The following is a 17,919-nucleotide window of genomic DNA, read 5'->3' as shown; positions in this document are numbered from 1 at the left end:
CCCCCCCCACACACACGCCCCCAGCCTCACCCCCCGAAGCCCCCAGTCTCACTCCCCATAACACGCCCCCAGCCTCACCCCCACACACACACGCCCCCAGCCTCACCCACACATACACACGCCCCCAGCCTCACCCCCACACGCCGAGCCGCGGTGCGCCAGAAGGGGCAGGGACCTCCAGTGCGGAGCCCCCAGGGGGCAGCTGCCTGGCACCAGCCAGAGGCCTCACAGTGCCCCATCGAAGGTCTGGGGCTCACTCAGTGCTGCGGCTGGAGGCTCGGGGCGCCTCGTCTGGGTAATTTTCTGTTTGGGGTTTTTTGTTTCTTCTTCCTCTTCAGTTTCACTTTCGCAGACATGAACCACCACGCTTGGCGTCGACTCCGTTCCAGCATGGAGCTCGTATTTCTCTCCTGGGGAGGTAAGAAGCAGAAAGAGGAGTTTGTCTCTTGAAACTTTGTTCTACTCTTATTTTAATTGCCAATTATTGGCTTTTAGATCCTATGTCAGAGCACTTTACCTCACTTTCGCCTTTAAGGTTCTTACACAGTTTTGCCCTTTGAAGAAATTAGCTGGTGGGGAGGACTGAGCTCTCGGGAGTTAAAATGGAAATGCTAATGACTGTTCTATGGACAGTATGAGTGAACCTGTTTAACTTCAGAATGGTTTCAGTTTTCCCTCGGGAGACACCTGTAAGGTTCCAGGCAGCAACCTCTTTATTACAGGACCTCACACATGCACCCTGCTCTAATGTCTAAAAACACCACCAAGCCACCTCCCTTCAAAATGCCTCTTGTATCCCTTTCTAAGAGACGTAACATTACTGTAGGTGGACAACTAGTGTGAACCAGCCAGGCACTGATTTCCTAGATTATTTTAAAGGGATGAAAGAAATCAAAGAGAAGAAAAAGAAGAAATGAACAGTAAGAGAAGAATTTGGAAGGAATAATATAGTATTGCCATCAATTCCTTGAAAGAAGTATTCAACGTAGAAGTCTGTCTGGTACTTTGATGGGACGGGGGAGAAGGTAACTAACATTCACTGAGGGCCTGTTATGTACTAGGAGGATGTGCAGCAGTTAGAATTGAGGTTATGTTTATTGAGTATCAAGTATGTATCATTTAATCCTTATTAACCACACTGAAAGGTAGCTATTATGATCGCTATTTTAGATGAGAAAATGGGCTCAGAAACTGAAGCTAAGTAACTTGCTCAAGATCACAAAGTTAGCAGGGTACCTGGCTGGCTCAGTCTGTGGAGCGTGCGACTCTTGGTCTCAGGGTTGTGGGTTCGATCCCCACATTGGGTGTAGAGATGACTTAAAAGTTAGCAAACACTAGAGTTGGAACCCAGGTTTATGTGACTTTGTCCTCCACTCTGATCATGTTGCCACTGGTTGGCTAGAACGCAGATCGTGGAATATGGTCTTTAATACAAAAGTTTCTTGGGAAAAAAAATTAGGAAAGAGTTTGTTACCTGGTCCCAGTTTGGAAACCGCACAGAGTAAGTCATAGTTTATAACAGGCATTCCGTCTTCCCCCTGCTTCCACCCCACAGGCGGCGAGGCGGGAGGGGAGATGAGGAACTGTTTGACCGGCTGCGGGGGCAGTAAATATGACTTGTCCCCGGTTTCACTGGACATCTGTACCTGCGGGCAAGGAGATGCTCAAAACCAGCCTGTGACTGGACTGTTTCTTCATTTTCATCGTGAGGCTAACCGTTACACCTCTTTGGAGAAAAGGAAAGATTTCTCCTCGGCAGCCTGTAACTCCCAGAGGCGGCAGCTGGGTCTGTGTGGTTCACGGCCAAGCGCACGGTGCATGGCACAGAACCCACGTGCCCCAGGTGCCCAATAAATGACCACCGAATGACAACATGAACCCCTAAGGAGACGAACAAACAATGAATGGTAATAAACCTGAATTCCGATTGTACTTATCTATGTTTTTTTCTGAATTCCAGTTTTAGAAGAGATTAGGTTATAATGTCTCCATAGCTCCACCAAGAAACATCCTGACAACTTTCATTTACATTTTCATTTGGAGCATGAGACAACAAACAAACCCCTTTTTTTAAGTTTGAAAGCTAAGACCAAAACACTTTGTTGGCGCACTTAATAAATGAGTAGAGGTCTAATGCCTTTATGTCCTCAATTCTTCTGAGGAGAAATTGGTTTGCAAGTGCTACCCAGGCAGGATGAGAATAATAAGCATAGCTGATTCTTGGTAACCAACAGGCTCCTCTGCAATTGCAAAGCCTGGGCCAACCTCTCCGCAGCGCCGCGCCACCTCCCTGGTCAGCCCCAGGCTGGCAGCTATTTTCAGTGGGGTGTCTCCTGAATCCCAGAACACAGAAACGACTTTAGCATCTATTTTCTCAATTCTCCCAAGGCTGTCACATCCCGAATGCCAGATTCTAGACGCACAGGAGGAAAGTCAATTCACTGATCTTAAGGTGTGAGGACTTCACCCTCATGGAACCCCAGTTGAGAAAAGCTGCCAGAAAGATGAATTCCTTTAATGTTTAGCATAAGTAAAACAAAGTGGGGGGGGCGCAAATATCCTTAATATTTATATACCTGTAAAATAAAGGAAAAACATTTTTATATCACTTCCTGATTAGGATTGTTTATTTCAAAGACTGCTGATATACTCATCAGGAAAATGGATGATTGATAGTATTTCGGGATGGAGGAAAAGAGGTTGAGAGAACAGCATCACGAGGTACCTGGGCAAAATACAGCTTCAGCTTCTTCCCGTTGAAGTCCGTTTCGTTGAGTTCTATTCGTGCTCTTGCTGCTGCTTCGGGTTTGCTGAAATTTATTCTGACTCTTCTAAAGCTTTTAAACAACTGAAATGTCGCTTGGTCGTCATAGACAGTGAAAAGTGCTTCAAATCTCTCCTACAAATTGAGGAGCAGCAGGGCAGGGGAGGTGGGGCGGGGGAGGAAGGGGGAGAAAGAAAACCTTTAGCCAAAGGAAATTTAAATCATTAAACATAAGTAACGGGATGGAACTCATGATTTACCATTTTTCCAAAAAAGAGTACTTTTCTTGCAGGTGGTACAAGAACAGGTAACCATTGTCATATGCTAAATTAAATTCTGCAACTTGCACTTACTTTAAAAGTAATTAACGTTATTAAGCATGGTATAGGTTCAAATTATAAAATGAATAAATGTAAAGTATTGTGAAATAAATGTAGGATACAAACAGAGATACAAACATGCCCAATCACAGAACAAGAACACTGTACCATTTTCAAGGCCCCAGTGTACCAGACTTGTTTCTCCCATCCCATCTCTATCTTCCTTCAAAGCAACCATTTCTGGATTTTGTGCTTATTATTCCCTTGCTTTTCTGTAGAGTTTTACATTTATTTGTATCCCTAAAGGCTTAATCACATTGCATGTATTCTTCTGTTAACTTTTTGTAAGCTTTCTTCCTTACATTTTGTTCCTAAGATTCTTCCTTGTTGCTGTAAGTCACTCCTTCCTGCTGCTACAGACTATTCCACTGTACAGCCATACTGCGATTTATGTAGTGCCGTTGGAATCTGGACCGCCTCGTATTTTCTACTACAGTGGTGCTATGAACATTCTTGCGCACATTTCTTGGTAACCAAATGCATGAGTTTCTCTGACTGGACATACCTATAAGTGGAATTCCTGGGCCTTAGAGTTGGCACATCTTTAACTTGAGGAGATAATGACCAATAGTTTCCCAAAGCATTTGTACCAGTTTACTCTCTACCAGCAGATACATGTTCTAGTTGCTTCATATCTTTGCCAACGCTTGATACAGACTTTTTATCAATGGGAGGTAGAGACTATGAAATGGGCTCTGAAGTTTGGCTATCACTCACATTTCTCTAAATAATGAGGTTGAGCCTCTTTTTTTTTAAGATTTTATTTATTTGAGAGTGAGAGAGAGAGAGAGAGCACGAGCAGGGGGAGGGGCGGAGGGAGAAGCAGGCTGAGCAGGGAGCCCAATGTGGGGCTCGATCCCAGGACCCTGGGATCATGACCTGAGCTGAAGGCAGGCGCTTAACCAACTGAGCCACGCAGATGTCCCAAGATTAAGCCTCTTTTCATGCTTATTGGCCATTTGGGACTCCTCTAAATGTGATATGCCTGTATCTTTTGTCCATTTTTCTACTGGGTTGTCATTTTTTATTGAGTCATGTAAGTTCCATAGTGATACTAATTCTTTGTCAATTAAATGGCCATTAAATATTTTTTCCCAGCTCTTTTCATTGTGGGGTTTTTTCTTTTTCTTGAGAAATAGAAGTTTTAAATCTGAATATTATTGAATTTATCACTTTCTTCCTTCTGTGTTTTCTGTGTCTTAAGAAATCCTTCTATACTCTGAGATCATATTGATGTTCTCCTGGGTTGCTTTCTCAAAGTATTATGGTTTTACCTTTCACACTTAAGTCTTTCCTCAGCACAAACGATGTTTATGTATCAGGCGCCCCCCTCCCCACCAGCAACCACTACCATTTTTCTATCACTCTACATTAGATTGTATTTTCTAGAATTGTATATCCCAGCTCTGTCTGGAATGGCAGAGTTCCCTGAGATCTAGCTTCAGTGGAACATTTTATATAAATGTGCCCTTTTGACATCACTGGCTTTTAACTGGAGGACTTATTCCATTGTTGTGATTACTGATATTTTTGGATGTCTACCATCTTGCTTTATCTACTTTTCCCAGATTTTCTGTGTTCATAGTCTCTCATTTTTTACCTTCTTTTCAACTGATTTTTCTATTTTTTTTTCTACTTACCCCTCTGGATAAAATTTCTATGAAAGATGCTAATGTGCATTTAGCACCTTCTCTAAAGATGCATTATATCCTCCAGCCACAGTCCATCTTTTATAAAGGCAAAACAATGAGATCTTTTTTCTCAAGGTTCATTTGGGAATATGTCATTCCACAAAAATATCATTGTTTGGGAAAAAGTAAACTTGTGTGTGTGTGTGTGTGTGTGTGTGTGTGTGTGTGTGTGTGTATACATCCTAAATGTTTTGGGATAAAATAGAGCAGGAAAGAGGGAGTCATTTTATGAGGCTGAGGGAAAAAAAAATGGTCCTATTCCCATTTGTTAATAAATTAGAATAATGAGAAAAGCTAATTTCAATTACCAGAATAGCAACATTAAATTCTCTTTACTGGTCACTTTTATGCAAAAGTTTAATAAATGAAATGTAACAAAACAGACCTAAGAAAATTCTCAATACCTTAAGAAATACTCCTTCGGCTTGCCAATAGTAACATAATAAAGGAACCTGGAAATTAGCTTTGTTTTTGGTTTCTGTGAAGATCCTTCAACTATTTGTTGATATTGAAGTAAAAATCATCTGTTAACTTTTCTCACTTTGAATATTTTCCTACCACTTTGCAACACTTCTCAGTTTGACAAAATATAAAATGATTTGTGATCAAATATATATTCTTTTAATGTTCAAATATCCCTTATAATTCAGAAAACATCATCCGCTTAAAAATTATATTATTTTTGCTCATTCATTTAAAAAATATATATTAAGCAACCAACTGCATGTCAGACCTTTACGCTAAGTGCTGGACTTCCAACTTATCAGAAGCTGCTTCAAAGGAAGGTGAACTTTAAGATCAAGTCTGTTTTTATTTATTATATATTCTCTACATATTAGAGTAATATGGACAAATACGTATTATAGATATAGTAAGGACTTTCACCTAGCACATCGGTTCTTAAAAATAAATGTGCACAGGTAAATATATTAAATACTAATAATTACTAACACTTCTAGGCACATTTCAGAGTTTTCTCAGCGTCCATTTCAAAGATGGTTGGCTTTGTCACTTTTTTAAAAAATTAGAATTGAGATTTTGTGAAATTACATTGCATTTAATTCTTGGTGGATGCTCACATTTTGAATACTAAGTGAGTATTAAAATTCCCATGTGAGATAGTTAAGAAATGTGGCACCTGGGTGGCTCAGTCAGCTAAGCATCCGACTCTTGATCTCCACTCAGGTCATGATCTCAGGGTCATGAGTTCAAGCCCTGTGTTCATGAGTAGGCCCAGCATGGAGCCTAGGAAGGAAGGAAGGAAGGAAGGATGGATTGATCAATACTGAAGGCAGTGGAAATGGAAAGTAGGGAAGACCGAATTAAGCATGGTTTATATTTGTATTCTGTCAATCTGTACGTTAAACAATTTCCCTTGCTGAGGGTAAAAGGACCATGTATTTATTCCTAATTCCCACAACAATGAATTTTTTGTAGTTACAATAACACACTATCTCACAAATTAAACAGCTACTTGCTAATTACATCCTATTTCAAGACATTTTTTTTCTCACTCCAGAAATCTACTGTAACTGAATGTAACAAGCAGGTGGTAGCCATGGGTTCTATGGGTCTCTCTCTTCTAAATTCAAATATCTGTGAATGGATTCAGAATTATACAAAAACGAAGCCATGCAAAAGCCAATCAGTAAGCTTCTTCTAAGTTTTGTTAGACCCTTCTCTTTCTCTCCCATTTTCATGGAGCATAACACAGTTTGAGAAATGTGTGACTTCTCGCCGTGAGGCGCAGTACAGAATACGAATTAACGTGGAGGCAAAATGATCACTGTTTCCTTGTGAGGAACAACGTGAGAGCCCTTGGCTGGTAGCTCCACCCTCCTGTGAACCCACAGGTACCAACAGGTGGATTCCTGAGGCTGCCCCTGACAACCCAGCGTGAGCACTACAAGGGTTCCGACGACTGCAGAGAGGTCATAATCTATCGACATGCGCTTAAAATAACTGGCGAGAAACAATTCATTTGAAACAAAATTATTACTTTTCTCCTTAAAATTGTTTTATAGAGAATTCACTTTTATATGTTTCTGAATTCTTGAGCGATATTAAAACGAACACCATCCTGTTAAAGGGTGATGCTTGCACATTTGCTTCTGACAAGAAAAGGAAGATCCCAGAAAATCCAAATCGCCATGGACCACTCTCTTTTTCTAGCAGTCTCTTAGTATCCCTTCGGGCAGTACATCTATAGGAATAAGATAGTTAATAGTGCCTAAAAATCAATCCCCAAGGCTTTTCCTGTTATAGAGGTTTTCCACAAAATATAGACCAGAAGTTGCCTTCGTATGCTGAAGTCACACATGCAATTAGTCAGCAGTAAAAAAGGACTACAAATACTTTGCATCTAAAATATGTAAAGATGACATGTAACCAACAGCTTTCTTAGGAATTCCAGAAAAGTACTTTGCAGCTGGGTAACAAGCTGACTAAAGTCATAAGGAGAGAAGAGTAGAAAAGGACTTATGGGAAGGTTGGTTTCAGGGAGGTGAGGGCAGCAGCTAGGTGTATATTTCTTGACCTTTCTGGAAACACCACTGCCCTATCCTCCATCCCCCATCCCAAAGCAGCGAAGGCGAGGCTTATCAATTTCACTGTGGAATAAATTATGAAAATGATTTTGCTGCACCCCTTTGCCTTGGACATAAGAGCCTGAAGAACCCACCATGTCTGCACGTTAAGAACACTTTCACTGTTGAGAAGCAGCAATGCTTCAATCCACTCAGCTGTGAAATTATCTTTGGAGTCCTACGGCAAAAGATTTTTCACATTCTCTGTCTGTAAATCCGAAATAGAAAATTCCATCTCTCCAGCAGGTTCACAGATGTCAGAGACGAGGCCTCCATTTCCACCTGGGGAAAGGCAAGTGCCTTTGGTTCTCCTCAACATCACTGCTGACTACCAGGAAGAAAGCCCCCAAACTCCTGGGCATGGTGAATTTAAAACTTTGATCATCTGAGTACTTATAATAGTTCTGGGCCCTACATTCAGAAGTGCCAGAGGGGAGCAGAACAGAAAATGTAAAAATTTTTACATTTTTACACATTTACACACAGAAAATGTAAAAACCTTCTATAACTGTTCGCTCATAGCATTCATGTTGCCTTCATTACCTTTCCAGATCAGAAAGAGGCATGAAACTGAATTAAAATTCAAGAAAATATGGGAGACTATCTGTTCAGTATTGATTTTTAGGTTTTAATGGTTTAAATGTTTACAGATACATACTCTGCCTTATGGGAACATAAGTTCTTAGAGGGCTAGGATTTTTTCCCCAAATCTATGATAACCTTATACCATGTACAAGAAAAGTAGTCAAACCAATGATAAATCATTTTTGATGGTAACAAATTACAAACTGGTACTAGGGTGGGGATGGAAATATTCTTGATGGGGGAGTGTCGACTACATGGGTAGAGACTGTCAAAACTCACCAAACTGCACAGTTAAGATCTGTACATTTTACTGCAGGCTAAGTATCACCAAATTAAAAACAAAAGAAGAGGGGCACCTGGGTGGCTCAGTCATTAAGCATCTGCCTTCGCCTCAGGTCATGATCCCAGGGTCCTGGGATTGAGCCCCGCATCGGGCTCCCTGCTCCACGGGAGGCCTGCTTCTCCCTCTCCCACTCCCCCTGCTTGTTTCCTCTCTTGCTGTGTGTCTCTCTCTGTCAAATAAATAAATAAAATTTTTTTAAATGTTAAAAAAATAAAAACAAAAGAAGAAGAGGGAACACAAGATGGGGGATGGGAGGAGGCGGCTACTGGCGTGAGCTGTGAACCAGCTGCGGAGGTGGCCCCTGAGCCCTCACCACTGCTGAGTGCAGCCTGTCAGGGCCAGAGCGTTGCACACCAGTGTCAGCCCCTGACCTGGCCAGGAGCACAGCAAGGCTACTATTTCCATCTTCACTTGGGACAGCGCATCCTTAGTCACCAGTAGTCATCCTGGTTCTAGAAACTTCTTTTTTCTTCCATGGCTAGTTGAGAAAGATGCGAGTGTGTGACTGTGCCTTTCCAGATGTGTGCCCGATGCAGAGGCCATGTTCAAGCAGGTAGGTGGCCAATCACCAGCTTCCAAACACCTAGAAAATAGTTTGTCCCTCGGAGGGGAATGAGATCCACAACCACACTATCACACCTAATTGTGGCCTTAACAGTGAAGCTGGTTAGATGGCAGGCAGGGGCCCTATGTCTAATGAGATCCCAGATCTTGACAGTCCCCCAGCAGCAGTGATGGCCTTTTCTCTTTAGCCTAAAGGTTGGCTGTTTATTGAAAAGAGCAAAGACAGAGGAGCAGACTGCAAGGCCCCCTGGAGGAAAGGGCAGATGGAACAAACCTGTGGAGTGAGCAGATAAAGGAGAAAAGCAGACAATTCTGTCCTGCTCAGCATGTCCTCTCCTGCCCCACCGAGCACTGTGCTATTGGGCATCTTGCAGAGGCAGTCCGGTTACCACCGGGCATTACCTAATCCAAAGACTCAAGATGGCCCATGAAACATTTCAGGTTTGTAAGCTCGTCCAGGTGCTGGGGCTTAAACATTGTTTTGATCCGAGACACCAGAGATGAGAAAAATCACACAAGTGAGTTCTTCTCTGGAAAACCATGTGAATTTCCCCAGGCACAAGGGAAACGGGGTCAGGCATCCAGACTGCTCTTCAAAGTACCCAGGCTTCAGTGGTCAAGGTCAGGATCATACATTAACGCACAAGGAAACCCATGACTCTGCTCTCCAGGATGTCCAGTTGAATCTTCACTTCCTCTTTCCTGGTCTCCCCATCGATGAAGTAGAAAAGATTAGGGAAGCCCAGGTTCGGCTTGAACTTCATATCCAGCCTCAAGTTTCTCGGAGTCAGGAGAACGGCGCGGGCCAGGCTACGGGTGCTCTGACGGCTCATCACCACGGTGGTCTCTTTCCTGTGACTTTGGTGATAGAGCACTAGCTTTTTTTTTTTTTTTAAGATTTTTTTATTTATTTGCGAGAGAGAATGAGAGACAGAGAGCATGAGAGGGAGGAGGGTCAGAGGGAGAAGCAGACTCCCTGCCGAGCAGGGAGCCCGATGCGGGACTCGATCCCGGGACTCCAGGATCATGACCTGAGCCGAAGGCAGTCGCTTAACCGACTGAGCCACCCAGGCGCCCGATAGAGCACTAGCTTTGATGAACATACCAAACCTTCCTCTGTCTGAGAGGAGGACCCAAGTAGATACCATCCATTCCTGAGCAACAGAAGCTCTCTGCTCATTAGCTTTTTATCATGGGTAAAATATTCCTCTCTTCATCCAGTTAATAGAGACTGTTCCCTTCTTCAAACATGAGACCACAAAAGGAAGACCTCAGGAGGAATCCACAACCTGGACAGAAAACTTCAAGAAGGTCTGACGGCTTCTACCAACCATTTATCTTCTCAAGTAACAGGGAGCTCTAGAGCTAGACTGCCTGGATTTGACTCCTGGCTCTGTTATGTAGCTGTGTGACCTTGGGCAGGTTGCTTACGTCTGCTGTGCCTAGTTTCCTTACCCGTTCATTGAGGACAATAAAAATACCCACTTCACTGGGTTATTGTGGAGGACAGAGTGAATACTCACAGCTCTTAGAAGGACAACAGTGGGTACTATTACTGCTGCTGACGGAAATAGGGCAGGGCTTTGCCACCAGCCCACTGCTATTACGTGGTCACAAAAAATAGCTGCTCTTCTGTATGATGTGGATTCCCCAAGAAAGAGGTGAATGTACGGCAATGACACGGCATGAACCGGACGGCCCATACTGTGAAGGCTGCTGCCGGAAGGGTGGAATCCGCCCTTCCTGAGAGTCCTTTAGTGATTCAGATGCCCCACACTGCTGGAGCAGTCACCTGGGGACATGCCCTCCCAGGAGACCTAGCTGTGCAGGGGGACACAGTGCACCACTGATTAATGACATCAGTGTCCATCTTCTCGGGATCTTCGCAGCCTGACCCTGACCTGTGACCCCCTGACCCTTCGAAGCAGAGACCGCTGCTTCTCTGTTATGACCCTGAGGAACTTGGGTTATTCTACTATGAACATGGGACTTGAGTTGAGGGCAAGGATGGCAGGAAATTTTTTTTGTGTGTGTGGTTATAGCAGAATTCTCTATGTTGAAAAAATATATAGTTTTCATTTCCCTGGCTTTTAATCTTTATTAATTTAATCTTTTTGCTTTGTTTGCTATTTCTTAAAATTAACTGTTTGGGGATGGCCTTGAAAATGCTTTGCTATGCATGTATTCATGGTGCCAAGCTAGCACAGGGGAATGAAAAGCCATTTAGGACAAAAGGAAATGGCTGATACGAAGTTATTAGTATAGAAGGAAAATGTGAAGCAGAAAGACAGGATTCTCTTTAATCGAGGTCAGTTATGCACAAAGATCAAGAATGTTCCATCCTTAGACTTGCCCATGTGACCTCCATGTAGACTCTTCCTCGCTGTTCATCCACACTCACTCATTCAATAAGGCTGGTCCTACCCTAGGTGCTGAGACTACCACAAGGACCACATACTGACTGTGATTTGTTCCAGGGTACAAGTTTGTTTTCTGGTGGTGTTTTCTTCAAGGACATTAGAGGGTGAAGATCATTTTGAAAGTTAAGAGACCCATGTTTCCAAAGACAATGTAAACTTGAAAGAATGTCGCAAACAGCCATGGGAAGGAACTTATGTGTGTTATTTGTTCTTTAAAAAGAAAAAGGTAGCCTTCTTCTTGCTGAACATTTAGTCTAGAAGCTTTTAGCCAAGTAAAGTAGGTACGTCCATGCTGATGGGGAGCAGGGAGCTGCAGTGGCCTGAGCAGGGTGTCAGAGTCCCAGTGGGGTGAAGAAGGTGGCCATCTGGGAGGCAGGCCATCTGGGAGGCAGGTTGGGCGCCAGAACCCAACAGGGTTAGGACAGTGTGCCCGTGAGGGGCAGCCCAGCACAGGGCGTGGGAGCTTAGGGAGCTGAGGAGGGTGCCTGTGTGGGAAAACTGCCCAGGGCAGGGGAAGAGGGAAGGTATCTTAGCAAAGGGACAGGCTGACAGGGTGTCGAAGCCCAAGTGAAGGGAGAAGGGTAAGGAGGGAGGTCTGCACAGGGAGGCAATCCAGTGTAGGGTCGTGGTGCCCCAGTGGGGTCAGGATGTCTGTGTAGGAGGGTGGCCCAGCACAGCATACTGGATCCCAAGCAGGGTGAGGATGATGCTGTGGGACTATCAGAACCTGGGTGGGGTGCAGAGGACTTTCACGTGGGGGGTTTGGGTGCAGGGCATTGGAACACAGGGAGCGTAAGGAGGGCGTCCACATGGGAAAGACGGTGGATGGTGGCAGTTATATGCAGAGAGAGTGACTACATAAGTAAATAATAAGATAATGGAAGCTAGTTTTCTGTCAAATAGGAGTTAAAAACTTGGAACGGGAGAAAACTAGAAATGAATTCTTTCGTGCTAGACTGGAGCTGGAAGTATAACTGGTAACACACATATGCATGTATCTAGATATTTCCTGGCTATGTCCACCGAGATGCCCAGGGATAGTGATAGTTAACTCGCACGCATATCCTGGTTTCTAAACAGTTCTCCACTGGAAGGAGTCAGGGCTCCTTGGAGAAATGCTGGATCTAGGGCTGGGGCAGGCAAGGTACAAGATAATTCTGGAATATCTTGTTGTGTTGGAGAGTTTAAGGTGTACTCAAAGAATGATGTGCATATGTCAAAGAGACACAGAAGCCATCTTGAAGGGGCCACCACTGGCTGAACCAGGGACAAATCACAGTCATGACAGTTAACAGGTAATAATGACCAAGGAAGAAGATCGGAAATCATGAATTGTACAGGTATAAGTAAATGATTATGTTAAAACTCTGATGGGGAAATAGGACATTTACAAATACCTCCCACAAAATAATTATTAATTACAAGGAGAAAGAGAGTAACTTGACAGTGGCCACACCTGGCAGACAACACCTTAGTCAGGGCTCCAAGTGAATTTTGTTGGGATTAGGTCAAATGTCACCACCTGACGGGATGTAGTGACAAGAGCATCACTTCTGTGATATTCCTGCCAAAGACGCACAACCTGAATCTAATCCCGAGCAAACATCCCACAAGCCCAAATTGAGAGACGTGCAATAAAATAACATGCCTATAATCTTTGAGTGTGAATACCAAGAAAGACCAGGGGAGACTAGAAATCCTCCCAAACTGAAGGAGACTAAAGGCGTCTGACCTCTAAATGCAAAGCTTCAAAAGGAACTGGATTTTTTTATATAAAGGACATTATTGAGACAACTGGCAAATCTTGAATGGGGGCCTGAGGATGAGAAGGGTGTAATATACCAGTGTTAATTTCCTGAATTTTGTGTTTTCTGCTAGGAGAAGGCCCTTGTTTGCAGGAAACACATATTGTAGTATTGGGGTGATGGCCATCATTGTTGGCAACTTAACCTCAAAACGGTTCAGGAAAAAAAAAGTTCTTTGTACTCCCGAACCAGTAAAGATATTTTGGTATGTACTCCCAATATATTTTAATTGTGTATCTACTTACTTATATATATACACACATACATACACATACATACGTTAGACATGTTCTGCTGCCCTTATCTCATCTATAAAACTTGTAAAAATGGAATGTCAATCAGATTAGGAAAATAGAAAGGACACGGTTACCGAAATTAGTTTATGAAGCTTCAACATAAATGTTAGGGAGTATTGGTATCCCGACCCCGTAGATGATGCTCCCAGTCTTATTCAGCACACACTTAATGAGCAGCCAGCTCAAAAGCTGGGCTCTGGGCCAGGCAGTGTGGTGGTGACACACGTGCCCATTCCCGAGCTGGCTCACTCCTGAGTTCTCTGCACCCACGGGAGCCCTGCTTTGGACAGATGAGGAACATCCACACATGGGTAATCCACCTGTTTCTCAGAATCTAAGAGCCTTGAGTCCTGCCTTGATTTGGGGAATGGCAGATCTTTCCCAACTGAAATGAGATTATTGGGGAAAAAAAAAAATCTTTGATGCAGGATAGGTGCCTTTATATGTTGATAAAGATAAACTACAAGGCATTTTGGCTCTATGTACACATTAAAGTTATTTGAATGATGGTAGGATAAATTTCAATTAAATTATAGGAAGCCCAGGATGACTCAGTATTATACTGGTTCTTTCTCATCATTCAGGTTTCTCAGGTCTCAGCTCAAATGCCACTTCTTCAGACAGGTCTGCCCTGACCACTCTCGTTAAAAATGACCACCCATCAAGTCACTCCCTATCCCTCTACTGTTTTATTTTCTTCACAGTACATATTCTATCGGAATGGCTTACTCACTTGCTTGCGTGTTAATATTCCTCTCCCTATGCTCCACAAGGGCGGGCACCTTGTTCACCGTGGTCTCCTGAGGACCTGTAATAACCGTGGCTGGTACAGCGCTCAACAGACACTGCGTCTGTGCACCAAGCCAGAATGCGGCATCTGTAAACCCATGATGTCTAAGACCATGACAGCGAAGCTCCTTGTAATTCGGTGATATCTGAATATTGCCGATAATCAGGATGCCTAGATTACCTAATGAAATGATTCAAAGTCCTTTTTAACTCTAGGTTTTGAGATAATGTATTCACAATGGAAACCAGAAATATAACTGAAGGTAAGTGGAGATAGCAACATTTCAAAAGCTCCTGAGATATTTGAAAATCCCTAAGTGTTATACTGTTGTGTGTGGTCTGAGGACCCAGCGCGAGTCCATGAACTTTGCTACCAGTCCACGATAAGGCTCACTAGAGAAGTTGAGAAGAAGTGTCTAGAAACATTTTGGCAAGTTTACATTGCTGTGACATTACTCGGTCTGTGATAGTTTGGAGGAAAAACCTGGTCCTCCACTAAGCAGTGAGTTTGAGAAAGCATCTGTTTATAGTTTATCCAGAAATTCACTAAAAAGTAGTAGAAATGTGAATGACCAGACTGGCAAAAATCTTAAATTCTGAAAACAGGAACTAATGATGTAATGTATGGTGATTAACATAATAAAAAAAAAGTGCGCCTTTGACTTACCAAAAAAAAAAAAAAAAAAAGAATGTATCGATGATGCTGTGGTGCAATAGGAAGTCTTACATGGCTGGCAGGAATGCAAACAGGTGCAGCAACTTTAGAGACCATTTGACAGTATTCGCTAGGATTGAAGAAATGCAACCTTACGAGCCAGCAATATCAGTCCTAGTTATATACCCTGAGGAACCCCCTTGCACCCCCACATATATAGGACATATACAGAACATTTAACATCACTGTTGCAACAGCAACCTATCAAAAATAACCTAAATGTCCAACATAAGAAGGGGTAAATAAATTACCCCCATAAGAAGGGGTAAATTTGTAGAATGGGACATTAGACAGCAAGCGAAACAATACATATTTCAACATGGATTAATCTTACAGATAAAATGTTGAGGGGAAAAAAAGAATTCACACTATATGCCATTTATATAAAATTTAAAATAATGTAAAATGACGTATTCCACTATAGACTTTGAGTTTTTAGCATACAGATCCTGCACATATTTTCTTAGATTTATACTTCAATATTTCATGTGCTACTATAAATGGTAATGTTTTTTAAATTTCAGTTTCCAGATGTTTACTGCTAGCATATAGACGGTACAGTTGATTTTGTATATTGACCCCATATCCTACAATCTTTCTGAACTCAGTTATTAGTTCTGACAGTTTCTATGTCAATTCCTTTCCAAATGGACAATCATATCAATTGCAAATAGAAGATTTTAAAAATACAGTTGACCCTTGAACATGGGTTTGAAGCGTGGGTCCACTTATACATGGATTTTTTTTACGCAGTATAGTCCTGTACATGTATTTTATCTTTCTTGTGATTTTAATAACATTTTTTCTAGCTTACTTTATTGTAAGAATACAGTATATAATACATATAACATACAGAGTATAAATAGTATAAGAAGTATAAATAATGACTATTTATGTTATTGAGAAGGCTTCTGGTCAATAGCAGGCTATTGGTCATTAAATTTGGGGGGAATCCAAAGTTTTCAACTCCATGGACGGTCAGTGCTCTTAACCCCAGCATTGTTCAAGGGTCAGCCATAGTATATATATATATATACATACACAGTTAAGTTGAACCAGAAGAAATGCCAATATTTGACCATCTGACCTATAAATACAGCAACTTCATATGGTTAGACTTAATAAAAAAGTTGAAATTGCATGGGAAATCATAAGCACTGAGTTCAGGATAATGGTTATCTGTGGGAGGAGACACAAGGGGTTCAATTATATTAGTACAATTTTATTAGCTAAATTGGATGGGTACATGGGTTTTCTTCATGTTAGTCTTTATCCCTTTCAAGTGACCTAAAAATTGCCCTTTGTTTAAGAGCTTGGGATGGTGCCTTCACACAAGAGAAATAACCAAACTTGGAAGTCATTCACCTGTGTCTCACCTGGACGCCTTGGGTGAGCGGAGGCCAAGGCAAGGTCGCACACAGGGAGCTTGTTTGGGGAAGTGACTGCATGGGACAGAGTGGCAACCGTGAAACAGGAAAGGATGGAAAGCCAGTCCTCCTCCTATCCAGGTTCTGTTATCGAGCCGGTCACCTCGGTGGCCAGCCAGGGTGTTATCTGGCCGGGAGCCCCGAGAAGGCGGTGAGAAGACCCTCAGAGCTGGCTTCCGTGACAGAAGAAGGGGGGTTCATTCACGGGCTTTAGTCCCCCACTGGCCAAGGGTTGCCCTGTGGGATGCGAACTCCCTCCCATTTCCCTTTCTGCACAGGCACTGGGATGGCTGAGGCACCTCACGCAAGCGGCAGAGAAACGCTGGGACGAAATGCTATCCATGGTGTGGCAGAGGTTGCGAGGTTCCACCTGCGCACAGGGGGCTGCTCTAGCAACAGCTGGAGTGAAAAGGTGGGCCAAGAGGATGTGAAGTGGGGCAAGAGAGGTGTCCAATACATACAGATCACACACGTGTGTGTGTGTATATGCACATAATATACGTATGTATATGTAAAAGCGTATTAAAAGAATGTTAAACTCAAGAAAAAAAATTTTTTTTACTTTTCTTTTTACATATTTTTATTACGGTAAAATATACAAAACACAGAATTTGCCATTTTAACCGTTTTTAAGTGTACAATTCAGTGGCATTAAGTATATTCACACTGTTGTGAAACACCACTATCCATCTTCAGAACTTTGTCATCATCCCAAAGTGAACCTATGGACCCACTAAACTGTAACTCCCCATCCCCCATTCCCTCTGGTCCTGGCAACCACCATTCTACTTTCTGTCTCTACGAGCCAGACTGCCCTATCTCATACAAGTGGAATCATACAATATTTGTCCTCTTGTGTCTCTTGTTTCACTTAGTATGTCTTTCAAGGGTCATGCATATTATAGCATGTATCAGAATTTCATTCACTTTTAAGGGTGTATAATATTCCATTGTATGTATATACCACATTTATTTATTCATTTATGCATCGATGGACCTTTGGGTTATTTCTGCCTTTTGGCTGTCGTGAAGGATGCCGCTGTGAACACTGGTGCACAAATACCTGCTCGAGTCCCTGCTTTCAGTTCTTTGTGTTTATCTCCAAAAGCAGATTGCTGGATCGTATGCTAATTCCATGCTTAATTTTTTGAGGAACTGCTACACTGTTTTCCACAGCAGCTGTACCATTTAACATTCTCACCAACAATGCACAAAGGTTTTCAATTTCTCCACATCCTTGTCAACACTCTCTGTTTTTATGATAGTAGCCATCCTAATGGGTGTGAGGTGGCATCTCATTGTGATTATGATTTGAATTGCCCTAATAATTAGTGATGGTGAACATCTTTTCATGTGCTTACTGGCTATTTGTATATCTTTGGGGAAATGCCTATTCAAGTCTTTTGCCCATTTTTCAACTGCGTTGTTTGGTTTTTGTTGTGGAGTTTTAGGATTTCTTTTTTTTTTTTTTTTTTTTTTAAAACTTTTTTTTATTTATTTATGGAAGACCATGAGGGAGGGAGGGAGCAAAAGGGGGGGGGGGGGGGGGGGGGAG

The 17,919-nt window shown here is 42.5% G+C and overlaps 1 protein-coding gene across 1 annotated transcript in view; it reads right to left on the bottom strand.

Annotated features, from left to right (window-relative positions):
• Nucleotides 1-83: 83 nt before the first annotated feature.
• The window catches only part of RCAN3 (RCAN family member 3), a 31,242-nt gene continuing 13,406 nt past the window's right edge, over nucleotides 84-17,919 (bottom strand). Inside the window, exons 3-5 of the mRNA XM_021683557.1 lie at nucleotides 2,726-2,899; nucleotides 1,475-1,646; nucleotides 84-410 (exon numbers count right to left, since the gene is read on the bottom strand). Coding sequence (XP_021539232.1) covers nucleotides 226-410; nucleotides 1,475-1,646; nucleotides 2,726-2,899 — 531 coding nt within the window. The 3' untranslated portion in view covers nucleotides 84-225. The remainder of the gene's footprint in view (nucleotides 411-1,474; nucleotides 1,647-2,725; nucleotides 2,900-17,919) is intronic.

The sequence above is a fragment of the Neomonachus schauinslandi genome, chromosome 4 (genome assembly GCF_002201575.2).
Source record: "Neomonachus schauinslandi chromosome 4, ASM220157v2, whole genome shotgun sequence".
Taxonomy (NCBI): Eukaryota; Metazoa; Chordata; class Mammalia; order Carnivora; family Phocidae; genus Neomonachus; species Neomonachus schauinslandi.
Note: the sequence above shows the minus strand (reverse complement) of the source record. Positions and strands in the feature narration are given on the sequence as shown.